The 27,694-nt window shown below is 46.0% G+C and overlaps 1 protein-coding gene across 1 annotated transcript in view; it reads left to right on the top strand.

Annotated features, from left to right (window-relative positions):
• The window catches only part of RCE1 (Ras converting CAAX endopeptidase 1), a 479,525-nt gene that overhangs the window by 160,439 nt on the left and 291,392 nt on the right, over window positions 1-27,694 (top strand). The window contains 1 exon segment of the mRNA XM_030220027.1: window positions 13,124-13,207. Coding sequence (XP_030075887.1) covers window positions 13,124-13,207 — 84 coding nt within the window.

The following is a 27,694-nucleotide window of genomic DNA, read 5'->3' on the forward strand; positions in this document are numbered from 1 at the left end:
ATTGATTATACCAAAATAGCGGAAAGCTGGTCACGGGACCTTGAGACTGAAATTACTGTGGAAATGATTCAGAACTTTTTACTGGCTATCCTGTGTAAATCCACCTTCGTACGACAGTGGGAGCAGCAATACAAGTTCCTCCTGAGAGCCTATATAGCGCCGGTTAGAGCACTGAGAGCAGGATTTGGCACAGGGATATGCCCCAAGTGTGGAGAGGCGCAAGTGACCTTAGGCCACATGTTCTGGCTGTGCCCAGAGATTCAACAATTTTGGATACAAATAATGGCAGAATCTGGACAATACTGGAGACGGAGAATAACGACGAACGCTCTGGTGTTGTTTGACATTTTTAATGTAGGGCAACCTGTGCCATCGGGACTTATTGGTTTTCTGCAGAGAGCGACCCTGGTGGGGAAAAAAGTGATCCTACTTAAATGGAGAGATGAGCAGGCTCCGACCAGAGGCATGTGGAGGTCTAAGATGACCGAATTATTGCATCTGGAGCTTTGTGGCACGGTTTCCCTAACTGACCAGGAGAAGGACTCAGGTACTTTCACAAAGATCTGGGGAAAATATTGGAACACACTCCATCCTACGGCTAAGCGTCAAATTCTTCATAAGTTGAAAGGCTGGCAAAAGACTAAAGCTGTACCCTCTATGGACTAAGCTAAGAGGTCGTCTGTATCAACCACATTTTCTTTGGAAGGACTGGAAAGGGGGGGGGAGGGGAGGGGTTTGTTTATAGCAGAATGATAGGTCAAGACTGGTGGAGAGCTATAAGACTCCAAGCTCTCCAGGTTTAAGTCTGATAGTTGTATTTACTACAGCTACTAAATTCGATTGTTCTGTAATACGGTAAATGGTTGTCTGAAGTGTAACACAATAGAAGGGAGGGGAGGGGAATGTTAAAATGGAGATGAAGAACTTGTTATTTCTCTTAAAAAAAAAAAAAAAAAAAAGAGTGTGAACAAAAAAAGTGTGAAAAAGAAGAATGAAAACCGTATTTTGATTATGTTTGAAAAGAAAACCTTGATTGTGAACGCAATCTTCAAACTGGAGGAAAAGTGGAAAAATGATGCATTTGAAGAATTATGTAAAAAATAAATTATAAAAATAAGGTAAAATGGATTTGTTAGGAAGATGTAGAACAGTATGGTATGCATAGGAATTTAGATGTATACAGGAGTAACAACTGGTGAACTGTAGATATCGAGAGAAAATATAAAAAAACAAAATGCATTGAAAACATTGGGAATCAATTTGTTCAAAGATAATTTTAAAATAAACTGAGTATTGTATAATTCAGAACTATTCAAATAAAGGGACGGAAATCAATTTCACTATTTAAACCCTTAGGGTTCAGAGTTTGGAACTCATAAATAAGCTTCTGTTCCTCATGTAATAGCTGAATATCTAAATCGCTGCCTCTCCATTTTCTGGTAAATGCCCTAAAAACCAAGAACTTAATGTCAGAAATCGAGTGATTCGCTGAGATCCAGTGTTCAACTAATGGGTTCTTGGTCCTTACCATCTCGTAACTGAAAAAATTATGTGTAATAAGACACTGGGCTGCCATAGTAGTGGGAATCTTATCAGAGCTTGTGATCAGCCAGAAAATTCCTGCATATGACATACAGAAAAGAAAGATGGGGGATGGGAAGTAGTGCCGCATACCTGAAGTAGAACAAAGTCCTCTCTAATCAGTGTACAAACATTCTTTTGTCTTACCAATCCTTGATTAAATAATCTAGTCATCACCTTAAAGTTCTTTGGTCTCATGATATAGGTGTTCAAGGGGCAGTGTTAGATTGGTTTAGCTCCCACTATTTTAGCCCTTATTCTCTTCAGTATATTCATGGCACCGCTCCTGGGACTTCAAACACTAGGCTTAACCCTTTTTGTCTATTCAGATTCTCGGCGCCCTCAAATGTGAATGCCCACATGCTATATCCTCCTTCAATAACAAACCCAACAAGATTGCAGATTGGTTAAGGCTTCTCAAACTGCAATTAAATCTGAGGAAATCTGGGGCAACGTTTCTGTCTCGGGGAAAAAACCCTTGCACCAATCATTCCTGTAACTATACTGATTGCCTCTTTGGTTAAGATTTTAGGAATAGTATTAGATCAATCATTTAACTTTATACAGTAATATAATTTTGTTTATCATAATATTTCATAACTAAGTGTATGCTGCTTTGGGCCATCATAGGGAGTAAATAGGTTTTATAAATGTCAATTATAGATTAAATTAGAACTTCCGCTTAAATATTTCAAAAGTCATCGAAAATTGCTTTACAAACTACATAGGTTCATTGAAAAATGCCCTTAGAACTATTCATTCTCTCATGGCAAGTCAACTGAATACTGATTCTCTTTTGAATGTGGAATACTGATTCTCTTTTGAATGGTTCAGAGGTTTTGACATCCAAAGCTGGCAGATTGTCAAACATGACTATGAAACTTCTTAAAGGTTCAAAACAATTTGACCCTGTGAGCCCTCTGTTACAAGAAGAACATTGGTTACCTATTCAAAACAGAATAACACTTCAAATTCTTTGGTTAGTATGTAAGGTGCACTACTAAGGTGAACCACTATACCTATCACACTCATTCCCTGTACTCCTTCCAGGGCACTACAATCCTCTCAACAAAATTGCCTGACGATTCCTTCTTTTAGGCACATTATCTAGACAAGATCCAGTAATGTTACGGAATGCTCTTCCTGCTCTTTGAAGAAATTTAAAACTAACTTGAAAACATTTCTGTTTCAGGATGTATTCCCATCATAATTTTCATAACTTCTCATGGTTCTCCACTCTGTTGGCTTTTGGGGAGGGAGACCACTGAACTCCTGTAGTGCACCCTTAAGAACATAAGAATAGCCATACTGGGTCAGACCAGTTATCCACCTAGCCCAGTATCCTGCTTCCAGCAGTGGCCAATCCAGATCACAAGTACCTGGCAGAAACCCAGTTAGTAGCACCATTCCATGCTACCAATCCGCAGGGCAAGCAGTGGCTTCCCTAATGTCCATCTCAATAACAGTCTATGGACTTTCCTCCAGGAACTTGTCTAAACCTTCTTTTAAACACTGATATACTAACCACCGTTACGACATCCTCTGGCAACGAGTTCCAGAGCTTAACTATTTTCCAGTGAAAAAAATGTTTCCTCCGATTTGTTTTAAAATGAGTGAAATGAGTGAAAAAATCAATTCACTTCTAGCTGCTCCACACCACTCAGAATTATGTAGACCTCAATCATATCCCCCCTCAGCTGTCTTTTTTCAAGCTGAAGAGCCCTTTAGCCTTTCATCACATAGGAACAGTTCCATTCCTTCTATCATTTTGGTTGCTCTTCTTTGAACCTTTTGTAATTCCGCTATATCTTTTTTTAAAGATACGGCAACCAGAATTGAACATAGTACTCAAGGTTAGGTTGCACCATGGAGCAATACAAAGGCATTATAATATTTTTTATCTTATTTTGCATCCCTCTCCTAATAATTCCTAGCATCCTGTTTGCTTTTTTGGCAACCACTTTATACTGGGCAGAAGATTTCAGCGTATTATCTACAATAACACCTAGGTCTTTTTCTTGAGTGCTTCAGATTATTCTTCCCAATGTGCATCACTTTGCATTTGTCTACATTAAATTTCATCTGTCATTTGGTTGTCCAGTCTTCCACGTTCCTAAGGTCTTCCTGCAATTTTTCACAATCCACATGCATTTTGACAACTTTGAATAGTTTTGTGTCATTTGCAAATTAAATTGCCTCGTTTTGTTTTCCAGATCATTTATAAATTTGTTAAATAGGACTGGTCCTGGTAAAGATCCCTGCAGCACTCCATTATTTACCCTCCTCCATTGAGAAAAATTGTCATTTAACCCTACCCTCTGTTTTCTGTCCAATAACCAATTTTTAATCCACAGAAGGACATTGCCTCCTATCCCATGACTCCTTAATTTTCTCAGGAGTCCCCATGAGGTACTTTGTCAAAAGCTTTTTGAAAATCTAGGTACACTACATCGACCAGCTCACATCTGTCCACATGTTTATTCATGCATTGAAAGCTATGAAGAAAATTGGTCAGGCAAGACCTCCCTTTGCTGAATCCATGCTGACTCTGTCCCATTAAACCATGTTTATCTATGTGTTCTGTAATTTTATTATTTATAATAGTTTCCACTATTTTGCCTGGCATTGAAGTCAGGCTTTACCGATCTGTAATTTCCCAGAGCTCTCCTGGATCCCTTTTTAAAAATCAGTATCACATCGGCCACCCTAACAGTCTAATTACAGACCATTTTAACAACAGATCACTAGCAGCAGATCAGCAATTTCATGTTGAGTTCTTTCAGTACTCTGGGGTGTATACCATCTGGTCCTGGTGATTTATCACACTTAACTTGTCAGTTTGGCACCTTACATCTTCCAAGTTCACTGAGGTTTCTTTCAGTTCCTCTGCATTGTCACTCCTGAAACCATTTCTGGTATAGGTAGACCTCTTACATCTTCTTCCATAGACCAAAGCAAAGAATTCATTCAGTCTCTCTGCTATGTACATAAGTACTTAAGAGTTGCCATACTGGGACACAGTGGCGTAGCCGAAGGCAATTTTGGTGGGCCAACAGGTCAGATGGGTGGGCACCAGGGTTGCCAACTTTTTGAAATTGAAAAACTTGCCACCCCATGCTCCACCTCTACCCCACTCCCAATAACTGCAATGAGGGTAGCAGTGCAGGCTTCAGTGACTGCAGGCCACATTAAGGGCTAGGGGGAAGTACAAGAGATTGCACTCTTCAGCCTCCATTGAGCCTCGGTCCCAAAACACACATACTTAGCCTGTATAGCAAGACCAAACACTTTTCAGCATATCTCTCCAGTTACACGCTGTAGCATTGGCGTAGCCACAGGTGGGCCCGGGTGGGCCGGGACCACCCATTTAATGTTCAGGCCAACCCAACAGTAGCACACATTTAACGGTAGCTGATGGGGATCTCAAGCTCGGCCAGCTGAAGACTTCCCCCTGATGGTAGCAAAAACGCTACTCTCCACGATACTGGCACCTGCACACGCTCAGTTTTCAGCGCATACCTGCTGCATACTGCCAAGGTGGAAAGAAGCATTTTCCTGCCAGCTGAAATATTTTTTTTAGTGGTGGTTGGGAGGGGGGAGAACACTTGGTGCCCACCCACTTCTTGCCTAGGCCCACCCAAAAATTGTTGTCTGGCTACGCCCCTGCGCTGTAGAAATGATCCCAGAAAGTATAGTCTAGTATTAAATTCTGCAAATAAATTCTGCATCCACAGAACTCCATGGCTTTCCCCCAATGGGTGCAGAGCAGAGTTAGAACATTTTCCCATAAAACTCACCGTAATCTCAACAACCAACCATATAGTAAATAAAACAGTCTTTAAAAACAAAATGTCACTCATAACCTAGAGCAAAATCTACAATGCCAGCACTAACTTCCAAACAAGGATTCTACCTATGAAAAGGCATTGCCTTACATATTACAGAGGGGCCCTAAAATCCAATACATCTATTGGGAAAACTGAAACAATCCAAACTTACTACAGAAGGCTACATAGAAAATTCATGCTATCAGAATACCTCGATCACACACATGGAACAAAAATGCTAAATATAGAATAATTGACTACAATTATAAAAAATAACCAAACCCCAGGAAGCCAGATCTTGCATGCAATACAATACCAGAAAAAACAGAAAGAAATGAATTTCCTCCTGTGCAAAATATAAAGATAGTACGTGACAGGGATGGTGTTAGAGGAGTGCAACTGGATCAATTGCTGTTGGTCCCCTGGCCAGAGAGAACCACAAGCATGATGGAAACTGAAGGCAGTGCAGCCTGGTGATGGGCTTTGGGGTTCCCTCCCAGATTTATGGCCTGGGCTCCAGCCATGTCTAACACCAGCTCTGGCAAGATGTACATTCCAAATCTGACATATTCTAATCAGAAAATAGAAAAAAAAAATATTTTTTCTACCGTTTGTTGTCTGGCTATTTTACTTTTCAAATCAGCTTGGTCCTAGTCTCTGGTTTCTTCTTTCCTCTGTCTTAACTCTCTCACCAGAGTCTCCTGTCTACTTGTCATGTCTTCTCTCTCCATGTCCACCATCCATCTCCCTTCTCTGTATCCCCATCTCACATCTGTTTCTGTATTTCCCCTTTCTCCCTCACCCACACCAATGTCTCTCTCTCTTCTGCAATCCCACCTATCCAGCTTCTCTCCTTCCAGCTTTTGGCTCTTTCTTCCACTGTGAGGTCAACATTTGTCTCCCTCTTTCTTCATCCCCTTGATCCATCATCTCTCTCCCTTCCCTCTAATCTCTCCCCCTGGTACAGCACCTCTGTTCCTTCCCTCGAGCCTCCCCTGCAGGCCTTCCCTCCAGCCTCTAGGCCCCCCCCCCCCCACAGGTCTAGCACCTCTCTCCCTTCCTTCCAGCCTGCCCCCTCTCGCAGGTCCATCAACTTCCTTCCTTTTCATCCAGCCCCCAGCCTCTCCCCTTTGTAGGTCCAACACCTCTCTTCCTTCCCTCCATCGTCCTCCCCCTATTGCAGGTCCAGCACCTCTGTCTCTTGCCTCCAGCCCCCCCCCCCCCAATAAGTCCAGCACCTCTGTCCTTTGCCTCCAGTCAGCTACTCTCTTCCTTCCTTCCCTCTAGCCAGCCAGCCCCCCCCCCCCCCACTTGGTCCAAAACCCTATCCCTTCTCTCCAGCCAGTTAGCCTTCTCCCCCCCTTGCAGGTCCTGAACCTCTCTCCCTTCCCTTCAGCCCCCAGCTCCTCCCCAGGTGCAGTCACTGTCTCCCAGCCCGCCCCTCTCCCACCCTGCAGGTACAGCCACTCACTCCCAGCCCGCCCTGCAGGTCAGCATTAATCCGTCACTGTGCTGCTTCTAGTTTAAATTAAGGGCACCAGTCAACAGGATTCACAGACGGAGACCCACTCCAGGGCCTTCCCTCTGCCGTGATCCGCTCTCTCTGTCGCAACTTCCTGTTTCAGAGCGGGCGGATTGTTGCAGAAGGAAGGCTCTGGAGTGGTTCTCTGTGAATCGCTGCCGGTGCCCTTAATTTAGACTAGGTGCTTTGAGGCGCGGGTGAGGGAGGGAAAAGATGATTCACCTCGCCCACCACCCCGGCCCACCCGTGGCTACGCCCCTGCTGGGACAGACCGAAGGTCCATCAAGCCCAGCATCTGGTTTCTAACAGTGGCCAATCCAGGTCACAAATACCTGGCAAGATCCCAAAAAAGTACAAAACATTCTATACTGCTTATCCCAGAAATAGTGGATTTTCCCAAAGTCCATTTAATAATGGTCTATGGACTTTTTCTTTAGGAAGCTGTCCAAACCTTTTTTAAACCCTGCCAAGCTAATGGCTTTAACCACATTTTCGGGCAATGAATTCCAGAGTTTAATTGTGTGAAGAAATATTTTCTCTGATTAATTTTAAACTTTGTAGCTTCATTGCATGCCCCCTAGTCCTTATATTTTTGGAAAGAGTAAACAAGCGATTCACGTCTACCCAATCCACTCAGTATTTTATAGCGCTCTATCATATCTCCCCTCAGCCATCATTTCTCCAAGCTGAAGAGCCCAAGCCATTTCAGCCTTTCCTCATAGAGAAGTCATCCCATCCCCTTTATTATTGTCTTCCCTGAATGTTCCTTTTGCTCCTGTCCTTCCTGATCTAATCATCCCACAGATTCCCTCGTAGGCTTCCTGCTTCTTATATACCTGAAAAAAGTGTTACTATGAGTTTTTGTCTCTGCGTCAATTTTTTTTCATATTTTCTTTTAGCCTTCTTTATCAGTGCTTTGCATCTGACTTGACAGTGCTTATGTTGCTTCTTATTTTCTTCATTTGGATATTTTTCCATTTTTTGAAGGATGCTCTTTTGGCTCTAATAGCATCTTTCACCTTTTTACCACGCTGCTGGCTGTCGTTTTGCTCTTTTTTCCACTTTTGTTAATATGTGGAATACATCTAGTCTGGGCTTCATGATGGTATTTTTAAACAATGTCCACGCCTGATTTGTAGTCCTAACCTTTGTGGCCAATCTAATCAGCTTCTTTTTAACCATTGTCCTAATCTTGTCATAGTCGCCCTTTTTAAAATTAAAAGCTGCTACAGTAGATTTTCTTAGTGACTTCACTCCAGATATCAGCTCAAATTTGAGCACGTTATGATCACTGTTTCCCAGCAGATCCAACATCGTTACCAACACCTGCATTCCACAAAGGATTAGATCCAAAATAGCTCCCCCGCTTGTTGGTTCTTGGATCAGTTGCTCCTGGATGCAGTCATTTATTACATTTAGAAAATTTACCTCCCTATCACTCCCTGTTGTAACATTTATCCAGTTCATATTAGGATAATTGAAATCACCCATTTGCCAGCTTTCCTAATTTCTTTAAACATATTTTCATCTACCTGTTATTTTTGTCCTGACGGAAGGTAGTACAGTCATACCAGTATACTCCTCTTCACACCTGAATTTCTATCCATAAAGATTCCACGGTGCTATTTCATTTAGAATATTTATTTTGTTCGACTTTAACATATAGCACAACCCCCCTCCGGTTTGATCCATTCTCATCGTGATATAATTTGTACCCTGCTATCACATTGTTCCATTGATTGTCTTCCTTCCACCAGGTCTCTGATATGCCTACCTCTTCATTTAGCGCTATATACTCTAATTCTCCTATCTTATAGCATTTGTTTATAGACACTTCAAATTGTCTTTTTTTCCTTGCATCTACAGGCTGCTTTGAAGTTAATGAAGATAACTTGCATCCTTTACGCTATTCTCCCATTGAGTTCTCTTGACTTTCTTTCACTATTATTGAGACCTCTTTATCAGGATTCCCTAAACATCTTGTTTCAATAGTATCCATCAAGGATTCTTCACACCAAACCATGTGCTCCTGGGTGGCTGTCTGCTTCCCCCCCCCCCCCCCCCCCCCCCATTTTAATTTAAAAACAGCTCTATCTCCTTTTTAAATGTTATTGGCAGCAGCCTGTTTCCATTCTGGTTAAGGTGGAACCCATCCTTTCATGACAGGCTCACCCTTCCCCAGAATGTTGCTGAATTCCTGAGAAATCTAAATTATTTATCCCTGCACAATTGTCTCAACCATGTACTGAGACTACAGTGCTCTGCCTGTCTCTTGCGTCCTGTGCATGGAACAGGGAGTTTTCCTGCATATGCCACCCTGGAGGATCTGGATTTCAGCTTTCTACCTAGGAGCCTAAATTTGGCTTCTAGAACCTCCCTCCCACATTTTCCTGTGTCATTGGTAACAACATGTACCAAGACAGCCGGTTTCTCCCCAGCGCTATCTAAAATCCTATCTAGGTGACGCTTGAGGTCTGCCGCCTTCGTACCAGGCGGGCAAGTGACCAGCCGATCCTCATGTCCACTAGCCGCTCAGCTATCTACATGCCTAATAATTGAATCACCAACTGTAACGGCCACCCTAACCCTTTCCTCTTGGGCAGAAGCTCCTGGAGGATATTTGCTCCCGTGGTATGCTGGTCCTGACTACAGGATTACTTCTAACTTCACCAAGCTGATGCTCTCCTTTTAGGAGACCTCCTTCCAAGGCACCACAGGGGCTTTCAGACTGGAGATGGGACTTCTCTACAATATCCCTGTAGGCCTCCTCTATGTACCTCTCTCTGTCTCCCTCAGCTCCTCTGCTTATCTATCCTCAAGAGAACAGACTTGTTTTCTGAGAGCTAGGAGCTCTTTGCATCGAGCACACACATATAACCTCTCACCAACTTGGAGATAATCATACATGTGGCACTCAATCAAAAGACTGAATAGAACAGCTCTCACTGCTGGACTGCTGTCTCCATCTTAGTGGAGGAGTGGCCTAGTGGTTAGAGCACCGGTCTTGCAATCCAGAGGTGGCCAGTTCAAATCCCACTGCTGCTCCTTGTGATCTTGGGCAAGTCACTTAACCCTCCATTGCCTCAGGTACAAACTTAGATTGTGAGCCCTCCTGGGACTGAGAAATATCCAGAGTACCTTAATGTAACCTTGAGCTACTACTGAAAAAGGTGTGAGCAAAATCTAAATAAATAATAAAATAAATAGTTGTTTAATTAAACTACTAATGGTACTAGGGATATAGATTAATATAAAGAGCTTTAAAGATTATATGGTATAATGTGTAGTTTATTTAAGGTTTACTTCTCAGAAACTAACTACATGTAATTAAAACTCTAATGACAAAACTCTCAACTTGGTGGTGGACTTTGGTCCTGGGGAACTGAGGAACTGAGTTCGATTTCCACTTCAGGCACAGGCAGCTCCTTGTGACTCTGGACAAGTCACTTAACCCTCCATTGCCCCATGTAAGCCGCATTGAGCCTGCATGAGTGGGAAAGCGCGGGGTACAAATGTACCAAAATTAAAAAAAAAAAACTTGTTATCCTAAGTAAATTGACTATAAATGAAGAGATGTGCTAAGGGTGGGTGGAGCTGGGAGGGGGGAACTTGCTGTTTTTGATATTATAAATTCCTTTCATCAACCGCTCAAAGTTTGCTAATAGGCAGTATAGCAAGTTTAAAATAAACTTGAAACTTGGAAAAATAAACTTGAGAAATTCACTATTATGGAGAAATAGGTCTTCTCAGCATAGTATGTAGCATTACTGTATTTTGTCATTGCTTTCCTCCCAACAGGATTTAGCCTGTTGAGAGGGAAGGTGATTCCATTGTTCTTCCATTCTTTGCACCCCTCCTCTTAAGAATTTTTAAATCTGCAGTAAACCAAATTTGCCTTTGTTTATCTTCTAGTTTGACATTTCTCCAAGGAGTAAAAATCTCCTTCATTTTCCCCTCCCTTTAATCTACTAAATTATCCAAAATTAATTCTCCTGCCAATACTGTTATTCACATCCACTTGTCCCCATTTTCTCACAAAAACATTGTCCTCTCAAACCCTTTCTCTTCACTCTTTTTTCCTTAAATGAGAATAAAATTCCCAGGTAATACGACCAAAATCAGAACTATCTTCACCTCTGCTTCCAAACATGCTTTCTCTGAATCAGATCCAATATGTCTTCCACATAGGGTTACCATATGGCTCCAGAAAAGGAGGACGGATTGAGCCAGCCATTGAAAGCATGGAAGTAAACCCGACATATGTGTTGGCAATACTACTAACCACAATCCTTTCAGTACTGCTTTTACTTCCTGTTTATCCAGTGGCCTAACTATTTGCAGATTTATATTTTTATTACAAGCTTTTCTGTTTTGCAAGCTTCTTTTCAGGTTCTTTTGGCTTTATTAGTATCTTTTACCTCACCATATAACCATGTTGCGGTTTTCTGGGTCGTCTTTTGCTGTTCAATGACATCCAGGATGGTGTGTTCAAACTAGCGAGCTGCACGGGGACGGGGTTCGCGGGAATCCCGCGGAACCCGCAAGATTCCCGCGGGGACGGAGGCAGTTCCTGCGGGGTTCCCACGGGGATGGAAGCAGTTCTGTGGGGTTCCCGCGGGGACGGAGGCAGTTCCTGCAGGGTTCCCGCGGGGATGGAAGCAGTTCTGCGGGCTTCCCGTGGAAGTGGAAGCTGCACCTGCACCAGCCTCTCATCTACCGAATACCAATTTCTTTGAGTGCTGTCTCCTCCTCCTCCTCCTCTTCCTTGCTTTAACAGCATAAATGTGGAAAGTCTTCAAGTAAGGAGGTGGTAGAGTCACAAATGATGACGGAATTCAAAAAGGCGTGGGATGAACACAGAGGATCTCTAATTAGAAAATGGAAGTTATATAAAAGCTAACCTTAAATGACTGCATGTGTGTGGATGTGTCAAGTGATGCTTAGATGGCGACTCTGCCTGTGATGAACTAGGGCTGATACCTGGCAGACTTGTATGGTCTGTGTCTCATACATGGCAATCTGGTGTAGAATGGGCTGGAAAGGGCTTAGACAGCAACTTCAGTGGCTGGAACATGAGGACAGTGCTGGACAGACTTTTACGGTCTGTGTCCCACAAATGAGAAGACGAATAGACTGGAGTGAGCTTCAACGGCAACTCCACTAGTTGGAACATAAGGATAGGGCCAGATAGCCTTCTGTGGTCTTTGTTCCAGAAACACGAAAGAAAGACCATAATCAAGTATATAATATCACACTCGTTGATTTAATGATGAATTGATCATGAGTATAACTATTGGGCAGAGTGGATGGACCGTTCAAGTCTATTTGCTGTCACTTACTAAGTTACTATTAATCCTCTTTGCTCCCAGACTGGTGCACAGACCTCAGCTCTGACACAGGCACGAGAATCAGATGTCACCTGACCTACTGGCGTGTGCATGTGGCGACTTCTCAGCACACACTGCCAGTGAATCAGAGACAAATCTTACATGTGCGCACCAGAGTGTTCCAACTTCCGTTCCTTCCTTGCCTACAGTGCTGTGGCTCAAATCCAGAGAGAGACTGAGGGAGCTGACTGGAATTTTCTTTTATGTACCATTAAATTCTTACGGGGATGGGTGGACATGGGTTAAATTCTTGCAGGGATGGGTGGGGACAGGTTGGGATGGTTTAAATTTTTGCGGGGATGGGTGGGGATGGGTAAGATTCCAACAGGGACGGGCGGGGATGGGTAAGATTTCTGTCCCCGTGCAACTCTCTAGTTCAAACAGTCTTCTGGCACTGGATTGTTGGTGGCTGCTGCTGCTGTGTCTTCCAGTGGACATCTGAATGCAAAACTGTCAAATAAGAATACACAAGTTGCAACAACTTCCTATCAGGAACCTGCACAAATAGAAGGATATGTGGTGGGGCTACAGGATGAGAACAGTGTAAAACTAGATAGGCTTTGCCGTTATTTGCCATCAGATTCTATGTTCTTGTGTTACAAAGTTTAAACAAAGCTTATGATCTAGGGATGCTCATGCTGCTGCTGTCTGCTACACATGAATTGCTGCTTTGATTTTCTGAGTTATAGAAATGGTAAGATGTTCTGATTTATAGAATGGTAACAATATAAGTAATACAAGTTTAGGTAAAGAAAGTAGCAAACACTGGACCATTATTTGCTTTTCTTTTCTCTCTTTTCAATTAGCCTGATACTTCTCTGCTGTCACTGATGGGCTTCCGGCTGGAGGGGATTCTGACTGCAGCTGCACTGCCCTTGCTACTAACAATGGTATGTTGTGATCCTAAGCTACTGGTCATACCCATGTCATCCACTATCTTCTTCTTTTAGGGAGAAGAGAGAAGAAGAAACGTTAGTGGATGGTGTGGATAGGCATACTGGATGAGCCATTTGACCTTTATCTGCCATCATGTTTCTATGAGCTGCTACTTGTTTTTGATTGTATGGGTCTTTACATATTGCTATTGCCGCACATGGTAATATGATCCTGCCAGTATGAGTAGTAGAATGTAAACATGTATGGTAAAATGCAAACAAGTATCTTTTAAATTCACAACCTTAGTGAAATAGCAGAGAGATGCAGATGAATGACCATAACATACTGCAACATTAATAAAGTACTTTCTCCGAGGACAAGCAGGCCCATTAATTCTCACAAGTGGGTAACGAGGCGCTGCATTGCCCTGTCCAGAGTGTATGACGAGCTTTATAGAGCTTTGTGGCGCACGAGACACACTCCACTGTGCATGAGTGGGTGCCTTCCCGCCTGCTACGAGAGCACTGTTATCGCAGTTGTTTTTTACCTTAGTGAGGAGAAATCACGTTTTGGTTTTCTCTCTATTCCCGGTCTGGGAAAGCTTAATTTTTTTTTTCCCAACTTTTTCACAGTGCCTGTCCTAAGCTTCGGTCCCCTTCTTTTTCTGTACTGGTTTAGTTTATTTTGCCCTTTTTTTAAAATTTACTTTATTTTCCTTGACTTATGCCGTGTTTAGGTCAAATTTTTCCTTTGACTTTTTTTCTGGTGCTTTGCCCCTTTTTTCAGGCACCATTGCGTCTTTTGATTTGGCTGAGGAAATTTTTCCTTCCATATCCACTCAGTGGCATTAAGTGCTGTACCCGGTGCAGTCAGACAGTCTCTGGCAAAGACACCCGTTCTTGGTGTCTTTAGTTATTTATTTAATTTAGATTTACTCACACCATTCTCAGTAGTAGCTCAAGGTGAGTTACACTCTTAAGTTTGCACCTGAGGCAATGGAGGGATAAGTGACTTGCTCAAGATCACAAGGAGCTGCAGTGGGATTTGAACCGGTCACCTTTGGGTGTCAAGACTAGGCTTTTCCTCTGCTTCACAGTGTTTAGGGTCCGACCATAACCCTGCCAACTGTCCTTTGTCTTCGTATGAAGAAAAAGTCTCAGGTATCCAAAGAGGCTCAACATGAGAATTTTTGGAGCCAGGTCCGAGTCCTCAATGTCGGCATCAGCATCACGGTTGGCAGCGTCAACGTCAAAGACTGCATTGGGAGCATCGGACTGCATGGCTGCTTCGAGACCGGAAGACATTGGGAGCAGTAGTGTGTCAGGTGGGCCTGTCTTGATGCTGGCTGCTGGGCATGGCCCCAGGGACTGGCCAGTGTCGGACCCAACATTGAGGTGATGTGAGGATTTGATGTCATCTTCGTCGGCACCGAGGAGTCTCGACACTAAGCTTTGGGCGAAGGTCAAAAAGCATCGGTATTGGTTGTCCTTGATGCACGGTTCCGGGAGCTCCTGTGCATCAAGGGGTTCAGCATCCGCAAAGCTTCTGATCGCTCCCCTTCTATCCATGAGGTACCAATGTGTCTGTCTTCAGGCAGCCAGGATACAACTCCTGTCTACCCTATTAGTACTGCAGCCTGTCTAGGAGCCAATGCCCCAGTCTTTTCTGGTGTTAGCCCTCGATGAGCATTGGGCCTTGCTCCCTGAGGGCTGGATGGCCTTCTGCAGTGATGTGTATCAGTATCGGTGCTTTTGCCTACCCTACTGCCCGTTGCGGCCCTGCTTGGCCCTCAGCCTGCGGTGCGGCTTCCATCGCCAGTGCTGTGTGTGGCCCCAGTGTCGACTGTATCCCCTCAATTGGTGGAGGAAGCTTCGCTGGAGTCGAGGCAGGAGCCAACTCTTCGATGTCCCTCTCTGGGACATAGCTTTTCTAAGTTGAGACAGGCTCAGTCTCAGCCCTCCCATGAAGATTTGCTGTCTAACACTAATGAGGAACGCTCATGGGAATTAGAGGAGGACCCAAAGTACTTTTCAGAAGATTCCCTCTGAACCCTCCCCTCCACTTGAAATGAGAAAGTCTCCTCCAGAGAGACTTTCGTTTCTCTCTTTTGTGAAGGAAATGGTTGAGGCTATTCCATTTCATTTGGAAGTGGAGGATGAGCCGAGGGCTAAGATGCTCAAAGTCATAGACTACATGTCCTCTCCTAGGGAGGTTGTGTCCCTCTCCACGAGGTGCTCGATAGGACCTGGGAGTCCCCTCTGTCGGTCCCTGTCTTGCCTATGAAGATCGACACAATGTACCAGATCCACAGCACGCCTGTTTTTGATAGGCCTCATTTGCCTTACAATTCCATTTTGGTGCAATCTGCCAGGAGTTCTAGAGGCTATACCTTGGAGCCCCCAGGCAGAGGAGCTAGGACCTTGGACTCTAGGGAGGAAAATGTTCCAGGCCTCAATGCTCATAGTCTTGCCAGCTCTTCATGAGCGTGTACTTGTGGGACTCTGTGCGCAAGTTGCTAGACTTGGCAGACTGTCTCCCACCGGAGCAGGCTGAGTCACTTCGCCAGTTGGCCAAGCAGCTGAAGGCGTGTCGCAAATTCTTGGCCAGGGGCACCTACAATACCTTTGACGTGACATCCAGGATATCTGCTCAAACTATAGCAATACGCAGGCTCTCGTGCCTGCATGCTTCTGACTTGGAACAGTTGGTTCAGCAGAGGTTGGCGGATGCTCTGTGCTGGGGGGATAACCTTTTTGGAGAGAAGGTTGAGGCAGTTACTTATCTTGTGGGTGAAAACAATAGTCTGGCCAATAAGCTGAGCAGGGTTATGCAACTGCACAAGTGATACTGCAACATGTGCGTTGTCCACAAGATCTTCTGAGTGTATCTCTATGCAGCTCACCAGAATCACAAAGTCCCTCAGTTATGTTACAGACTTTAGGCTCACGACAGACTAGCATTGGATGGTGGCTTCCTGCTGCATAGGGGCAAAGCTCTTCTGTATGCATATCCTTCCATTCCTCTCATGGGGATGACTTTGCTGAAACTCAAGCAAGACCATGGGACCATGATCTTGATTGCGCCTTACTGGCCACGACAGATCTGGTTCCCTCTTCTTCTAGAGTTATCCTCCGAAGAACCGTGGAGATTGGAGTGTTTTCCGACCCGCCTTATGCAAAACGAGGGATCTCTTCTTCATCCCAACATTCAGTCTCTGGCCTTCACAGCCTTGATGTTGAGAGCCTAGGATTTGCTTCCTTAGGTCTTTCGGAGGGTGTCTCCCGGGTCTTGCTGGCTTCCAGGAAAGATTCCATTAAGGGGTGCTATTCTTTCAAATGGAGGAAGTTTTCCATCTGGCCCTAGATCCACTTGCTTGCCCTACACAGACCCTGCTTGAATACCTTCTACACCTATCAGAGTCTGGTCTAAAGGCCAGCTCTGTAAGGGTTCACCTTAGTGCAGTTAGTGCTTATCAGTGTGTAGACGGTAAGCCCATCTCTGGACAGCCTCTAGTTTGCTTCATGAGAGGTTTGCTTTTCTTAAAGCCCCCTGTCAAACCTCTGCCTATGTCATGGGACCTCAATGTCATTCTCACCCAGCTCACAAAAGCTCCTTTCAAGCCACTGAATTCCTGCCATCTGAAGTACTTGACTTGGAAGGTCATTTTCTTGGTGGCTGTTAACTTCAGCTTTTAGGGTCAGTGAGCTTATACTAAGTTTCATCATAACAGAGTAGTCCTCCACACGCACTCTAAGTTCCTGCCAAAGGTTGTGTCGGAGTTCCATCTGAATCAGTCGATGTCTTGCCAACATTCTTTCCCTGACCTCATGCCCATCCTGGTGAGAGCAGCTTTGCACACCTTGGACTGCATTCAAGCATGGAACGTACTACCTAGAGACCTGAAAACAATTAACGAAACAACTATCCTTCGCAAATCCTTCAAGACATATTTCTTCAACAAAGCCTACAATGAAAACCCAGAACTGTACTAATCCACCTCTGAAAACCCATCGTTTAATATACCTACTAAATTCCTTCCTCCTTCTCTCTACTTCTCCCCCTAATTAATCTCTGCACAACAATAATTATACCTGACATCCAGGATTAACTGTGTGTAACAAAACTATGTAAGCCACTTTGAGCCTGCAAATAGGTGGGATAAGGTGGGATACAAATGCAATAAATAAATAAATAAATTATGTGGAGCGGATAAGGCCCCACAGACAGACAGTCCAACTTTGTTTCTTTTGATCCCAACAGGATTGGGGGGGGGGGGGGGGGGTCATAAGTACATAAGTATTTCTACACTGGGACAGACCAAAGGTTCATGAAGCCCAGCATCCTATTTCCAACAGTGGCCAATCAGGTCACAAATAGCAAGATCCCAAAAAAAGTTCAATACCTTTTATGCTGCTTATCTTAGAAATAAGCAATGGATTTTCCCCAAGTCATTTTAATAATGGTCTATGGACCTTTCCTTTAGGAAACTCTTCAAACTTTTTTTAAACCCCTCTAAGTTAACCACCCTTACCACATTATCTGGCAACGAATTCCAGAGTTTAATTACACGTTGAGTGAAGAAAAAGTTTCTCTGATTCGTTTTAAATTTATTACTTTGTAGCTTCATCGCATGCCCTCTAGTCCTAGTATTTTTGGAAAGAGTAAACAAACGATTCACGTCTACCTGTTCCACTCCACTCATTATTTTATAGACCTCTATCATATCTCCCCTCAGCTGTCTTTTCTCCAAGCTGAAGAACTCTAGCCGCTTCAGCTTTTCCTCATAGGGAAGTCGTCCCATCCCCTTTATCATTTTCATCACCCCTCTCTGTTCTTTTTCTAATTCCACTGTATCTTTTTTGAGATGCGGTGACCAGAATTGAACACAATATTCGAGGTGCGGTCGCACCACGGAGCGATACAAAGGCATTATAACTTCCTCATTTTTGTTTTCCATTCCTTTCCTAATAATACCTAACATTCTATTTGCTTTCTCAGCCGCACAGCACAGTGAGCAGAGGGTTTCAACGTATCATCAATGACAACGCCTAGATCCCTTTCTTGGTCAGTGACTTCTAATGTGGAACCTTGCATTTCGTAGCTATAATTCGGGTTCCTCTTTCCCACATGCATCACTTTACACTTGCTCACATTTATTTATTTATTTAGATTTTGCTGACACCTTTTTCAGTAGTAGCTCAAGGTGAGTTACATTCAGGTACTCTGGATATTTCCCTGTCCCAGGAAGGCTCACACTCTAAGTTTGTACCTGAGGTAATGGAGGGTTAAGTGACTTGCCCAAGATCACAAGGAGCAGCAGTGCCATTTAGATGCCCAGTCTCCCAGTCTCATAAGGTCCTCTTAGAATTTTTCACAATTTTTTCGCGATTTAACAACTTTGAATAAGATTGTGTTGTCAGCAAATTTAATTACCTCACTAGTTACTCCCATCTCTAGATCATTTATAAATATGTTAAAAAGCAACGGTCCCAGCACAGACCACTGGGTCACCATCGGGAAATGCACGATCTTTAATTGGCTGGCAGATTGCATTTCTTTCATTTATGCCTAGGCAGGGCTGACACTGGAGAGCATGGGCGTAGACTGGGGGGGCGAGGGGGGGGCATTGCCCCCCAGATGTTTCTTACCGGAAGTTGCAGGTGCGCCAGTAATAAAAGCACCAAACAGGAAGCTCCGACTCCATCCTTTGCTTCCCTGCCCTCTCAGTGTCCCGCCTTCCTCTGATGTCATTTCCTTTGGGGCAGAACGCTGAGGGCGGGGAAGCAAAGGACGGAGTCGGTGCTTCCTCCTGTTTGGTGCTTTTACTACTGCGCCAGGAGTTCGCGTTCGCCGCTCTTCTCTTTGCGCCAGTGAGCACCAGGCCAGCCAGTGTGCACACAACAAGGAATGAAGAAGGGGAAGGCGCCGGCACCGCAAAGCCATCTTCTGGACTGGTAAATCAATGTTTCCTTTCCTCTCCTCCCCCACGCAGCCAGCCGTTGCCATTCATTCTGTGAGCTTTCTGGATCCCTATCCCTACTCTCTTTTCCCTTCTCTTCATCTTCCCTCTTTTTTTTCTCTAGGTGATTGCAATGGGAGTATGGTCTTGTAGATTCTGATACATTTATTTTATATATATACTCCAGTCATTATTTAGCTGGTGGTGGTGAACATTGTTTCAAACACTTACAACCACTGGCTGAATTAGTGCTCTGTGCAGTGGTAAAGTACATTCTAACGACTATATATCTGTACACAGAGGACAAGGAGAAAGGTATCAGGAGAAGGAAGAGGGTAAATATAGAACCAGGAAGGGGGAGGCAAGAGAGTGGGGGTTCTCATGTGGCAGCCTGCTTTCTATGGGTTTGCTGAAGGGAACAGCAAATTCTAAGGCAAGTGCCAGATTTGGTCACAGCTGTAATTGCTGCCACAGGATTGCTGTGGCTATGGCTATATGTAGTTTATTAGACTAAATCTGTGTTACTGTATTGCTTTTCAAATTGCTTTGCAAATTTTGAAATATTATAAAACCAAGCTATATTGGAAGAATTGCACAAGAATGAATGGGCTAATTGGTATTTTCCTGCCATCATTTTCTACGTATCTTTTTTTTAAATATCTGCACACACACGTACACACACCCATGTTATACTTTGGACTCTTTGGACACAAACCTCCTAATTCTATAAAAGTTGCTAAAAATTGTATGTGCAAATTTGGGTATGCGCCCAATTTGCATGCACAATTTAACTGAACAACAAGCTAATTAATGCCAATAATTGGCTTAACCAATTATTGGCACTAATTAGATTTAATTGAAATATATGTGCATGAATTTAGGAGCGAGTTCAAAAATGGGCACAGGAATGGGACGGTCATGGGTTGAACGGGGCTTTCCTAACATTTACACACGTTGTTATAGAATGGGGATATGCACCAAACTTAGGTGTGTGTATTTGCACCATGTCTCAGTTGGTACAAATGGCCATACCTAAAGTTAGTGGTGATTCCTGGGTGTACACACTATTCTATAAATTGTACCTAATTTTAAGCAAAGGTAGAAAAAGTATTTTTTTCAAAATATATTAATTGGAATATGTTAGCATTTGGAAATGTGCACATGTAAGTGTCAGGTTCTCAGGTTCAGAGCCCGCGGGGCTGGGCTCTGGAGCAAATGTGAGCCCTTGGGCTGCTGACGAGGAGCGACAGCAGCAGGCAAAACCCACCAACCAACACTGGGTAAGCACACCGGCAGGGACTGCAGGCACTGCCCAGCGAACCGGAACACATGGACTGGAATCCCCCGGACTGGAGGACACAGGACTGGAACACTGGACTGCAATCCCCCAGACTGGAACACACACCGGACCGGAACACACTGGACTGGAGCGCACCAGACTGGAACACACACCGGACCGGAACACACTGGACTGGAGCACACTGGACTGGTCCCCCGGTCTGGAGGACACAGGGCTGGAACACTGGACTGGAGCACACTGGACTGGTCCACACAGCTTCACCTGCACTTAGCTACTAAGCCCCCCAGGAGTTGAGCTCATGGGTTCGAGTAGCCGGCAGGACTTACTGGACGGCACAGGGACCAGGACTAGAACAAGCTGTAACTGAAGTGCACCTAACTCCTAAAGTGACCAAAAGTGTTCCTAAGCCCAGCACCAACAGAAAAGCTCCTAAGCCCTCCAGTAACAGCAGTGCTCCTAACAGAAACTAACAGGGGGTGCCCCAACGCCCTACACGAACAGAAGTGCAGGGAAACCACAAGGGAAAAGGAAGGGAAGACAAATGCCAGACCTAACACTGGTACTTCCTAAGCACCAAGCTGCAGCAGCTAAACATGGGTTCTCACCCTGGTGCTTCCTAAGCACCCAGCTACAGCAGCTAAACACAGGTCATGAGGAAAAGCGGGGCAAGCACAAGGAAACAAGCAGGAAAGCCAAATACCCCAACAACAAAAGGTGCTTCCTAAACACTTACTAACAAGGGTGCTCCCAGCACCAAACTCCAGCACTGCACTAACAGCAGTGCTACACACCGTAGCAAAAAGGGAAAGCAGAGGAGCCAAAAGGAAAAACAGGGAAATCAAACACACAAGTCACAAGTGCACACTAAACTAACCTGGACCTAAAGCAAGTAGCCAGAAGCAAACGTTGCGAAGGCCCTGAAGGAAAGAACCCACTTCCTTATCAAGGCCCTCCCAGATGATGTCACTCTCCCTAGAGCCAGGCAGAACACATTCAAACCCCGAGAGGCCCAACCCACATCAATGCAACACCGTGAAACACTTGAAGCCAGTACACCCAAAGAGTGTTAGAGCAACTCAGACTACACCCACAGCTGCAGTGAAGAGACAATTAACCATGCTGCTGGAAGCTGCCAGCACAGAGAGACAGAGCCAGCTCAGAAAGGACAGAGAAAAGAAACAGAAGCCAGCTAAGAAGCTGACCCCCAGGAAAGAGGTAAGTTTCAGAGGGGTTCTGACCCCAATCGTAACAGCACCTCCTCCTCAAGGCTCCCGTGTCCCCACGGGAGCTCCAGGTCTCAAAAGACAATTTAGGTCTCCAGGGGTAGCTGTGATGAAATCTCCCAATGGGTTTCACAACATAAATCTGGGCAGGACGTGACAAGTACATCTGGAACTAGGAAACCAGAATGGCTTTGGCCGCCACGAGGCTCTTTAGAACGGCTGCTAGGCAGGATCAGAGTCTTGGATGCAACAAGTGGAGTTCTATTCAACAGGAACCATCTCCTGAAGGAGTCCACAACTTCCTTGACTTCCTGGCACTGTAGCAGCCAGAACTGGGCTAGAGCCCACACCCATCCTGGAATCTGAAGCCAGACAGGAACTCGAACAGGACTTCAGACTGGACCTTGCCTCTTGGCTGGAGCTGGAACTCAGGAGCGGTTCAACATCTTGGTTGAAGTGGGAACTCAGAGTAGACTCAGCATCTTGCCTGAGACTGCAATCTGATCCGGCCTCAGCATCTTGGCCGGAATTGCCACTCAATTCTGACTCAGCCTCTTGGCTGGACTCGGTACTCAGCATAGACTCAGCATCTCGGCTGGCACTGGAACTCGCTCCGGACTCAGCATCTTGGCCGGAATTGCCACTCAATTCTGACTCAGCCTCTTGGCTGGACTCGGTACTCAGCATAGACTCAGCATCTCGGCTGGCACTGGAACTCGCTCCAGACTCAACATCTTGGCCGGAACTGCAACTTGACCTAGACTCAGCCTCTTGACCGGGACTGCAACTTGACCTGGACTCAGCATCTTGCTTGGGACTGGAACTCCAACTTGACCCGGACTCAGCATCTTGGCCGGGACTGCAACTTGACCCGGACTCAGCATCTTGCCTGGGACTGGAACTCCAACTTGACCCGGACTCAGCATCTTGACTGGAGTTGCAACTTGACCCGGACTCAGCATCTTGACTGGAGTTGCAACTTGACACGGACTCAGCATCTTGCCTGGAACTGGAACTCCAACTTGGCCTGGACTCAGCATCTTGGCCGGGACTGCAACTTGACCTGGACTCAGCATCTTGCCTGGGACTGGAACTTGACCTGGACTCAGCATCTTGCCTGGGACTGGAACTCCAACTTGACCCGGACTCAGCATCTTGACCGGGACGGCAACTCTCACCGGACTCAGCATCTTGGCCAGGACTGTAACTTGACCCGGACTCAGCATCTTGCCTGGAACTGGAACTCCAACTTGGCCTGGACTCAGCATCTTGGCCGGGACTGCAACTTGACCCGGACTCAGCATCTTGACCGGGACGGCAACTCTCACCGGACTCAGCATCTTGGCCAGGACTGTAACTTGACCCGGACTCAGCATCTTGCCCGGGACTGTAACTCGACCCGGACTCAGCATCTTGCCTGGGACTGGAACTCCAACTTGACCCGGACTCAGCATCTTGGCCGGGACTGCAACTTGACCCGGACTCAGCATCTTGTCTGGGACTGGAACTCCAACTTGACCCGGACTCAGCATCTTGTCTGGGACTGGAACTCCAACTTGACCCGGACTCAGCATCTTGCCCGGGACTGTAACTCAATTCTGATTCGGCATCTCGGCTGAACTCTGCACTTGGTGCAGACTCAGCACTCATCGTGGACTTGTCATCTTGGCTGGGCTCTGTACTCGGTGTAGACTCAGCACTCATCGTGGACTCATTATCTTGGCTGGGCTCTGTACTCGGTGTAGACTCAGCACTCATCGTGGACTCATTATCTTGGCTGGGCTCTGCACTCAGTGTAAACTCAGCACTCATCGTGGACTCAGTATCTCGGCTGGGCTCTGCACTCGGTGTAGACTCAGCACTCATCATGGACTCATCACTCGGTGTAGACTCAGCATCCCGGCTGGGACTGCAACTCAATCCAGACTCAGCATCTTGACTGGAACTACAACTCGATCCAGACTCAGCATCTTGACTGGAACTACAACTCGATCCACTCAGCTTCTTGACTGGAACTGCACTTCGATCCGGACTCAGCATCTTGCCTGGAACTGCTGCATCTCGCTCCGGACTCAGCATCTGGGCTGGAACTCAAAACAGACTCAGGCACTGGGCTGGAACTCAGTGTGGACTCAGAAGCTTGGCAGACAAAGCCCTTCAGACTGGACTCAGAAGTTTGTCGGGAAAAATCAGGAAGCCACCTTCTTTCAGCTTGGGCCTCAGGAGTATCCCGCAGGGCTGGATCTGATAGGAGTTGGAAGCGGTAAAAGAACAGCTTGGTAGAGGGATCAATAGCAGAAACTGGGTTTTCTTCAAACCCAAGCCAGGAGACACGCTTTCTCTCTGCGGCAGCTTCAGGGGTATCCTTCAAGGCTGGATCAGACAAAAGGGCAACCCGGTACTCCTGGAGTGTCATAAACGGATCCAGCTCAAAAATGGGGTTGGAACTGGGATCCAAACTGGTACTAGGAGACTCAGTAGACAGCGCCACTTGAACTGGATGCAGAGACTTGGCTTGAAGCGCTGCTTGAACTGGAATCGGAGACTCGGTAGAAAGCATCCCTCGGACTGGACTCAGAGACTCGAATGGAAGCGCCACCTGAACTGGGATCGGAGGCTCGGTTCGAAGCGCCCTCTGGACTGGACTCGGAGGCTCGGTCAGAAGCATCCCTCGGACTGGACTCAGAGGCTTGAGTGGAAGCGCCACTTGAACTGGAGTCGGCGACTCAGGAGCATCCCTTGGACTAGGCTCCGAGGCTTGAGTGGAAGCGCCCCTTGAACTGACATCGGAGGCTCGGTCAGCAGCGTCCCTCGGACTGGACTCTGAAGCTTGGCTGAACGCGCTGCTCGGACTGGATTCAGAGGCTTGTCTGGGCGCTCTGCTTGAATGGGACTGGACCCCTGCTGGGCCCAGAGCATGGAATTCCCAAGACGTCTCCTCTCAGCGACAGCTTCAGGAGTATCCCACAAAGCTGGATTCAAGACCAGGCTGCGGCGATATTCAGCGAGCGTGATAAAAGGGTCCATATCTGAAACTGGGTTTTCAGTGATTCCAAGCCACCGGACACGTTTTCTCTCAGCTGCCGCTTCAGGGGTCTTCTTTAAAACAGGATGAGACAAAAGTTTCCCACGATACTGATGAAGAGTCATAGAAGGATCAAGAACAACGATGGAGCTGGACCCCAGCTGGGTCAGCTGGGCGGGGGTTCTTGCCGGGCTCATGGCCTTCGCAATCTGTCAGGTTCTCAGGTTCAGAGCCCGCGGGGCTGGGCTCTGGAGCAAACGTGAGCCCTTGGGCTGCTGACGAGGAGCGACAGCAGCAGGCAAAACCCACCAACCAACACTGGGTAAGCACACCGGCAGGGACTGCAGGCACTGCCCAGCGAACCGGAACACATGGACTGGAATCCCCCGGACTGGAGGACACAGGACTGGAACACTGGACTGCAATCCCCTGGACTGGAACACACACCGGACCGGAACACACTGGACTGGAGCGCACCAGACTGGAACACACACCGGACCGGAACACACTGGACTGGAGCACACTGGACTGGTCCCCCGGTCTGGAGGACACAGGGCTGGAACACTGGACTGGAGCACACTGGACTGGTCCACACAGCTTCACCTGCACTTAGCTACTAAGCCCCCCAGGAGTTGAGCTCATGGGTTCGAGTAGCCGGCAGGACTTACTGGACGGCACAGGGACCAGGACTAGAACAAGCTGTAACTGAAGTGCACCTAACTCCTAAAGTGACCAAAAGTGTTCCTAAGCCCAGCACCAACAGAAAAGCTCCTAAGCACTAACAGCAGTGCTCCTAACAGAAACTAACAGGGGGTGCCCCTACGCCCTACACGAACAGAAGTGCAGGGAAACCACAAGGGAAAAGGAAGGGAAGACAAATGCCAGACCTAACACTGGTATTTCCTAAGCACCAAGCTGCAGCAGCTAAACATGGGTTCTCACCCTGGTGCTTCCTAAGCACCCAGCTACAGCAGCTAAACACAGGTCATGAGGAAAAGCGGGGCAAGCACAAGGAAACAAGCAGGAAAGCCAAATACCCCAACAACAAAAGATGCTTCCTGAACACTTACTAACAAGGGTGCTCCCAGCACCAAACTCCAGCACTGCACTAACAGCAGTGCTACACACCGTAGCAAAAAGGGAAAGCAGAGGAGCCAAAAGGAAAAACAGGGAAATCAAACACACAAGTCACAAGTGCACACTAAACTAACCTGGACCTAAAGCAAGTAGCCAGAAGCAAACGTTGCGAAGGCCCTGAAGGAAAGAACCTACTTCCTTATCAAGGCCCTCCCAGATGATGTCACTCTCCCTAGAGCCAGGCAGAACACATTCAAACCCCGAGAGGCCCAACCCACATCAATGCAACACCGTGAAACACTTGAAGCCAGTACACCCAAAGAGTGTTAGAGCAACTCAGACTACACCCACAGCTGCAGTGAAGAGACAATTAACCATGCTGCTGGAAGCTGCCAGCACAGAGAGACAGAGCCAGCTCAGAAAGGACAGAGAAAAGAAACAGAAGCCAGCTAAGAAGCTGACCCCCAGGAAAGAGGTAAGTTTGAGAGGGGTTCTGACCCCAATCATAACAGTAAGTTTCAGTTTTTCTAGTATTGCTGCATGCTGAGTCTGACTTCTTGAGGTAACTTTCCAGTTCATTATTTTGCCTTCATATCTGTTGTGTCATGTGTTTTTCATATGTGATCAAGGTGCAGCATTCTGCTAGTGTGTAGTATTTGCAGCCCTTTTTTTTTTTCATTAGGTAGTGTACTGGTATTTTAGAGACCGGTGTAATTACAGTGCTGCCTTTCCATGCAAAAGGTTGTAGCTCGTTCTGTCCTTGGAATTAGTGCTGTTATGGTTTGGTAAGGTTATGAGTGGGTTTTTGCACAAGTTTGTGTATAGTGTTTTGCAGTGGAGAGATTGTGTGTTGGCCTTACTGAGGTGGCACCAAAACATCAGAAAGGGTGTAGAGCCTAAATCATGACACACTACATATGGTCGTTAATAAAAGGAGCTCATTATGAACTCTATCCACCCTAACTTCTTGAGTAAACTTTCCAGTTCAGTATTTTGCCTTCATACATATTCATTATGGTTATTCCTCAAAAAAGCCAGCTCTTTTTCCCTTCCTTCCTCCATATTAGCATATTAATTTGCATATATACATGCAAATGAATATACTAATATGCTCCACCCCATCCTTTGCCCCCCAAAAATGAAACAGTCAAACTACGCCCATGCTGGAGAGTCATATCACAGCTCATAATGTCAGAGCCATTGTCAGGTTCTCGAGGCAGAACCGGAATTCGTGAGCCCTTGGACCACTGCCGAGGAGCGGCAGAGGCAGGCAAGGCCACCCTGGAACTGGATACAAGGAAGAGCAGGACTGGAACTCTGGACTGGAGTAGTAACTGAGGCAGGCAACTAGAACAGGCAGAACAGGAACAGCTTAACCTGCGCTTGACCACCGTTCCTCAGGAGTTGAGCTCCCAAGTGTGGGTGGCTGGGAGGATTTGCAGGACAAAGCAGGAACTGAAGATCCAGAGGACCCACCCTGGGTCTGGGATACACGAGGGAAGCTAGGCTAGATACTAGACTAGGACTGAAAGCTGCTGCACAGCCACTAAGCAAGAAACACTGAGCAGACAGGATGTGCACAAAGACTTGGCAGAAGCAGGGGCTAGGATATACATACAAGCTTGGCAAAGCAGAGGCTAGGAGGCACATACAGGCCTGGCAGAGACAGGGGTCAGGAAACACATACAAGCTTGGCAGAAACGGGGTTCAGGATACACCCTAGCTAGGCAGAAGCAAGATTCTACTATATTCAAGAAAGATATAATAGAATTGGAAAAGGTGCAGCGAAGGGCGACTAAATGATAGCGGGGATGGGACGATTTCCCTATGAAGAAAGATTAAGGAGGCTAGGGCTATTCAGCTTGGAGAAGAGACGGCTGAGGGGAGACATGATAGAGGTATATAAAATAATGAGTG

This window comes from Microcaecilia unicolor, chromosome 11, assembly GCF_901765095.1.
Source record: "Microcaecilia unicolor chromosome 11, aMicUni1.1, whole genome shotgun sequence".
Lineage (NCBI taxonomy): Eukaryota > Metazoa > Chordata > Amphibia > Gymnophiona > Siphonopidae > Microcaecilia > Microcaecilia unicolor.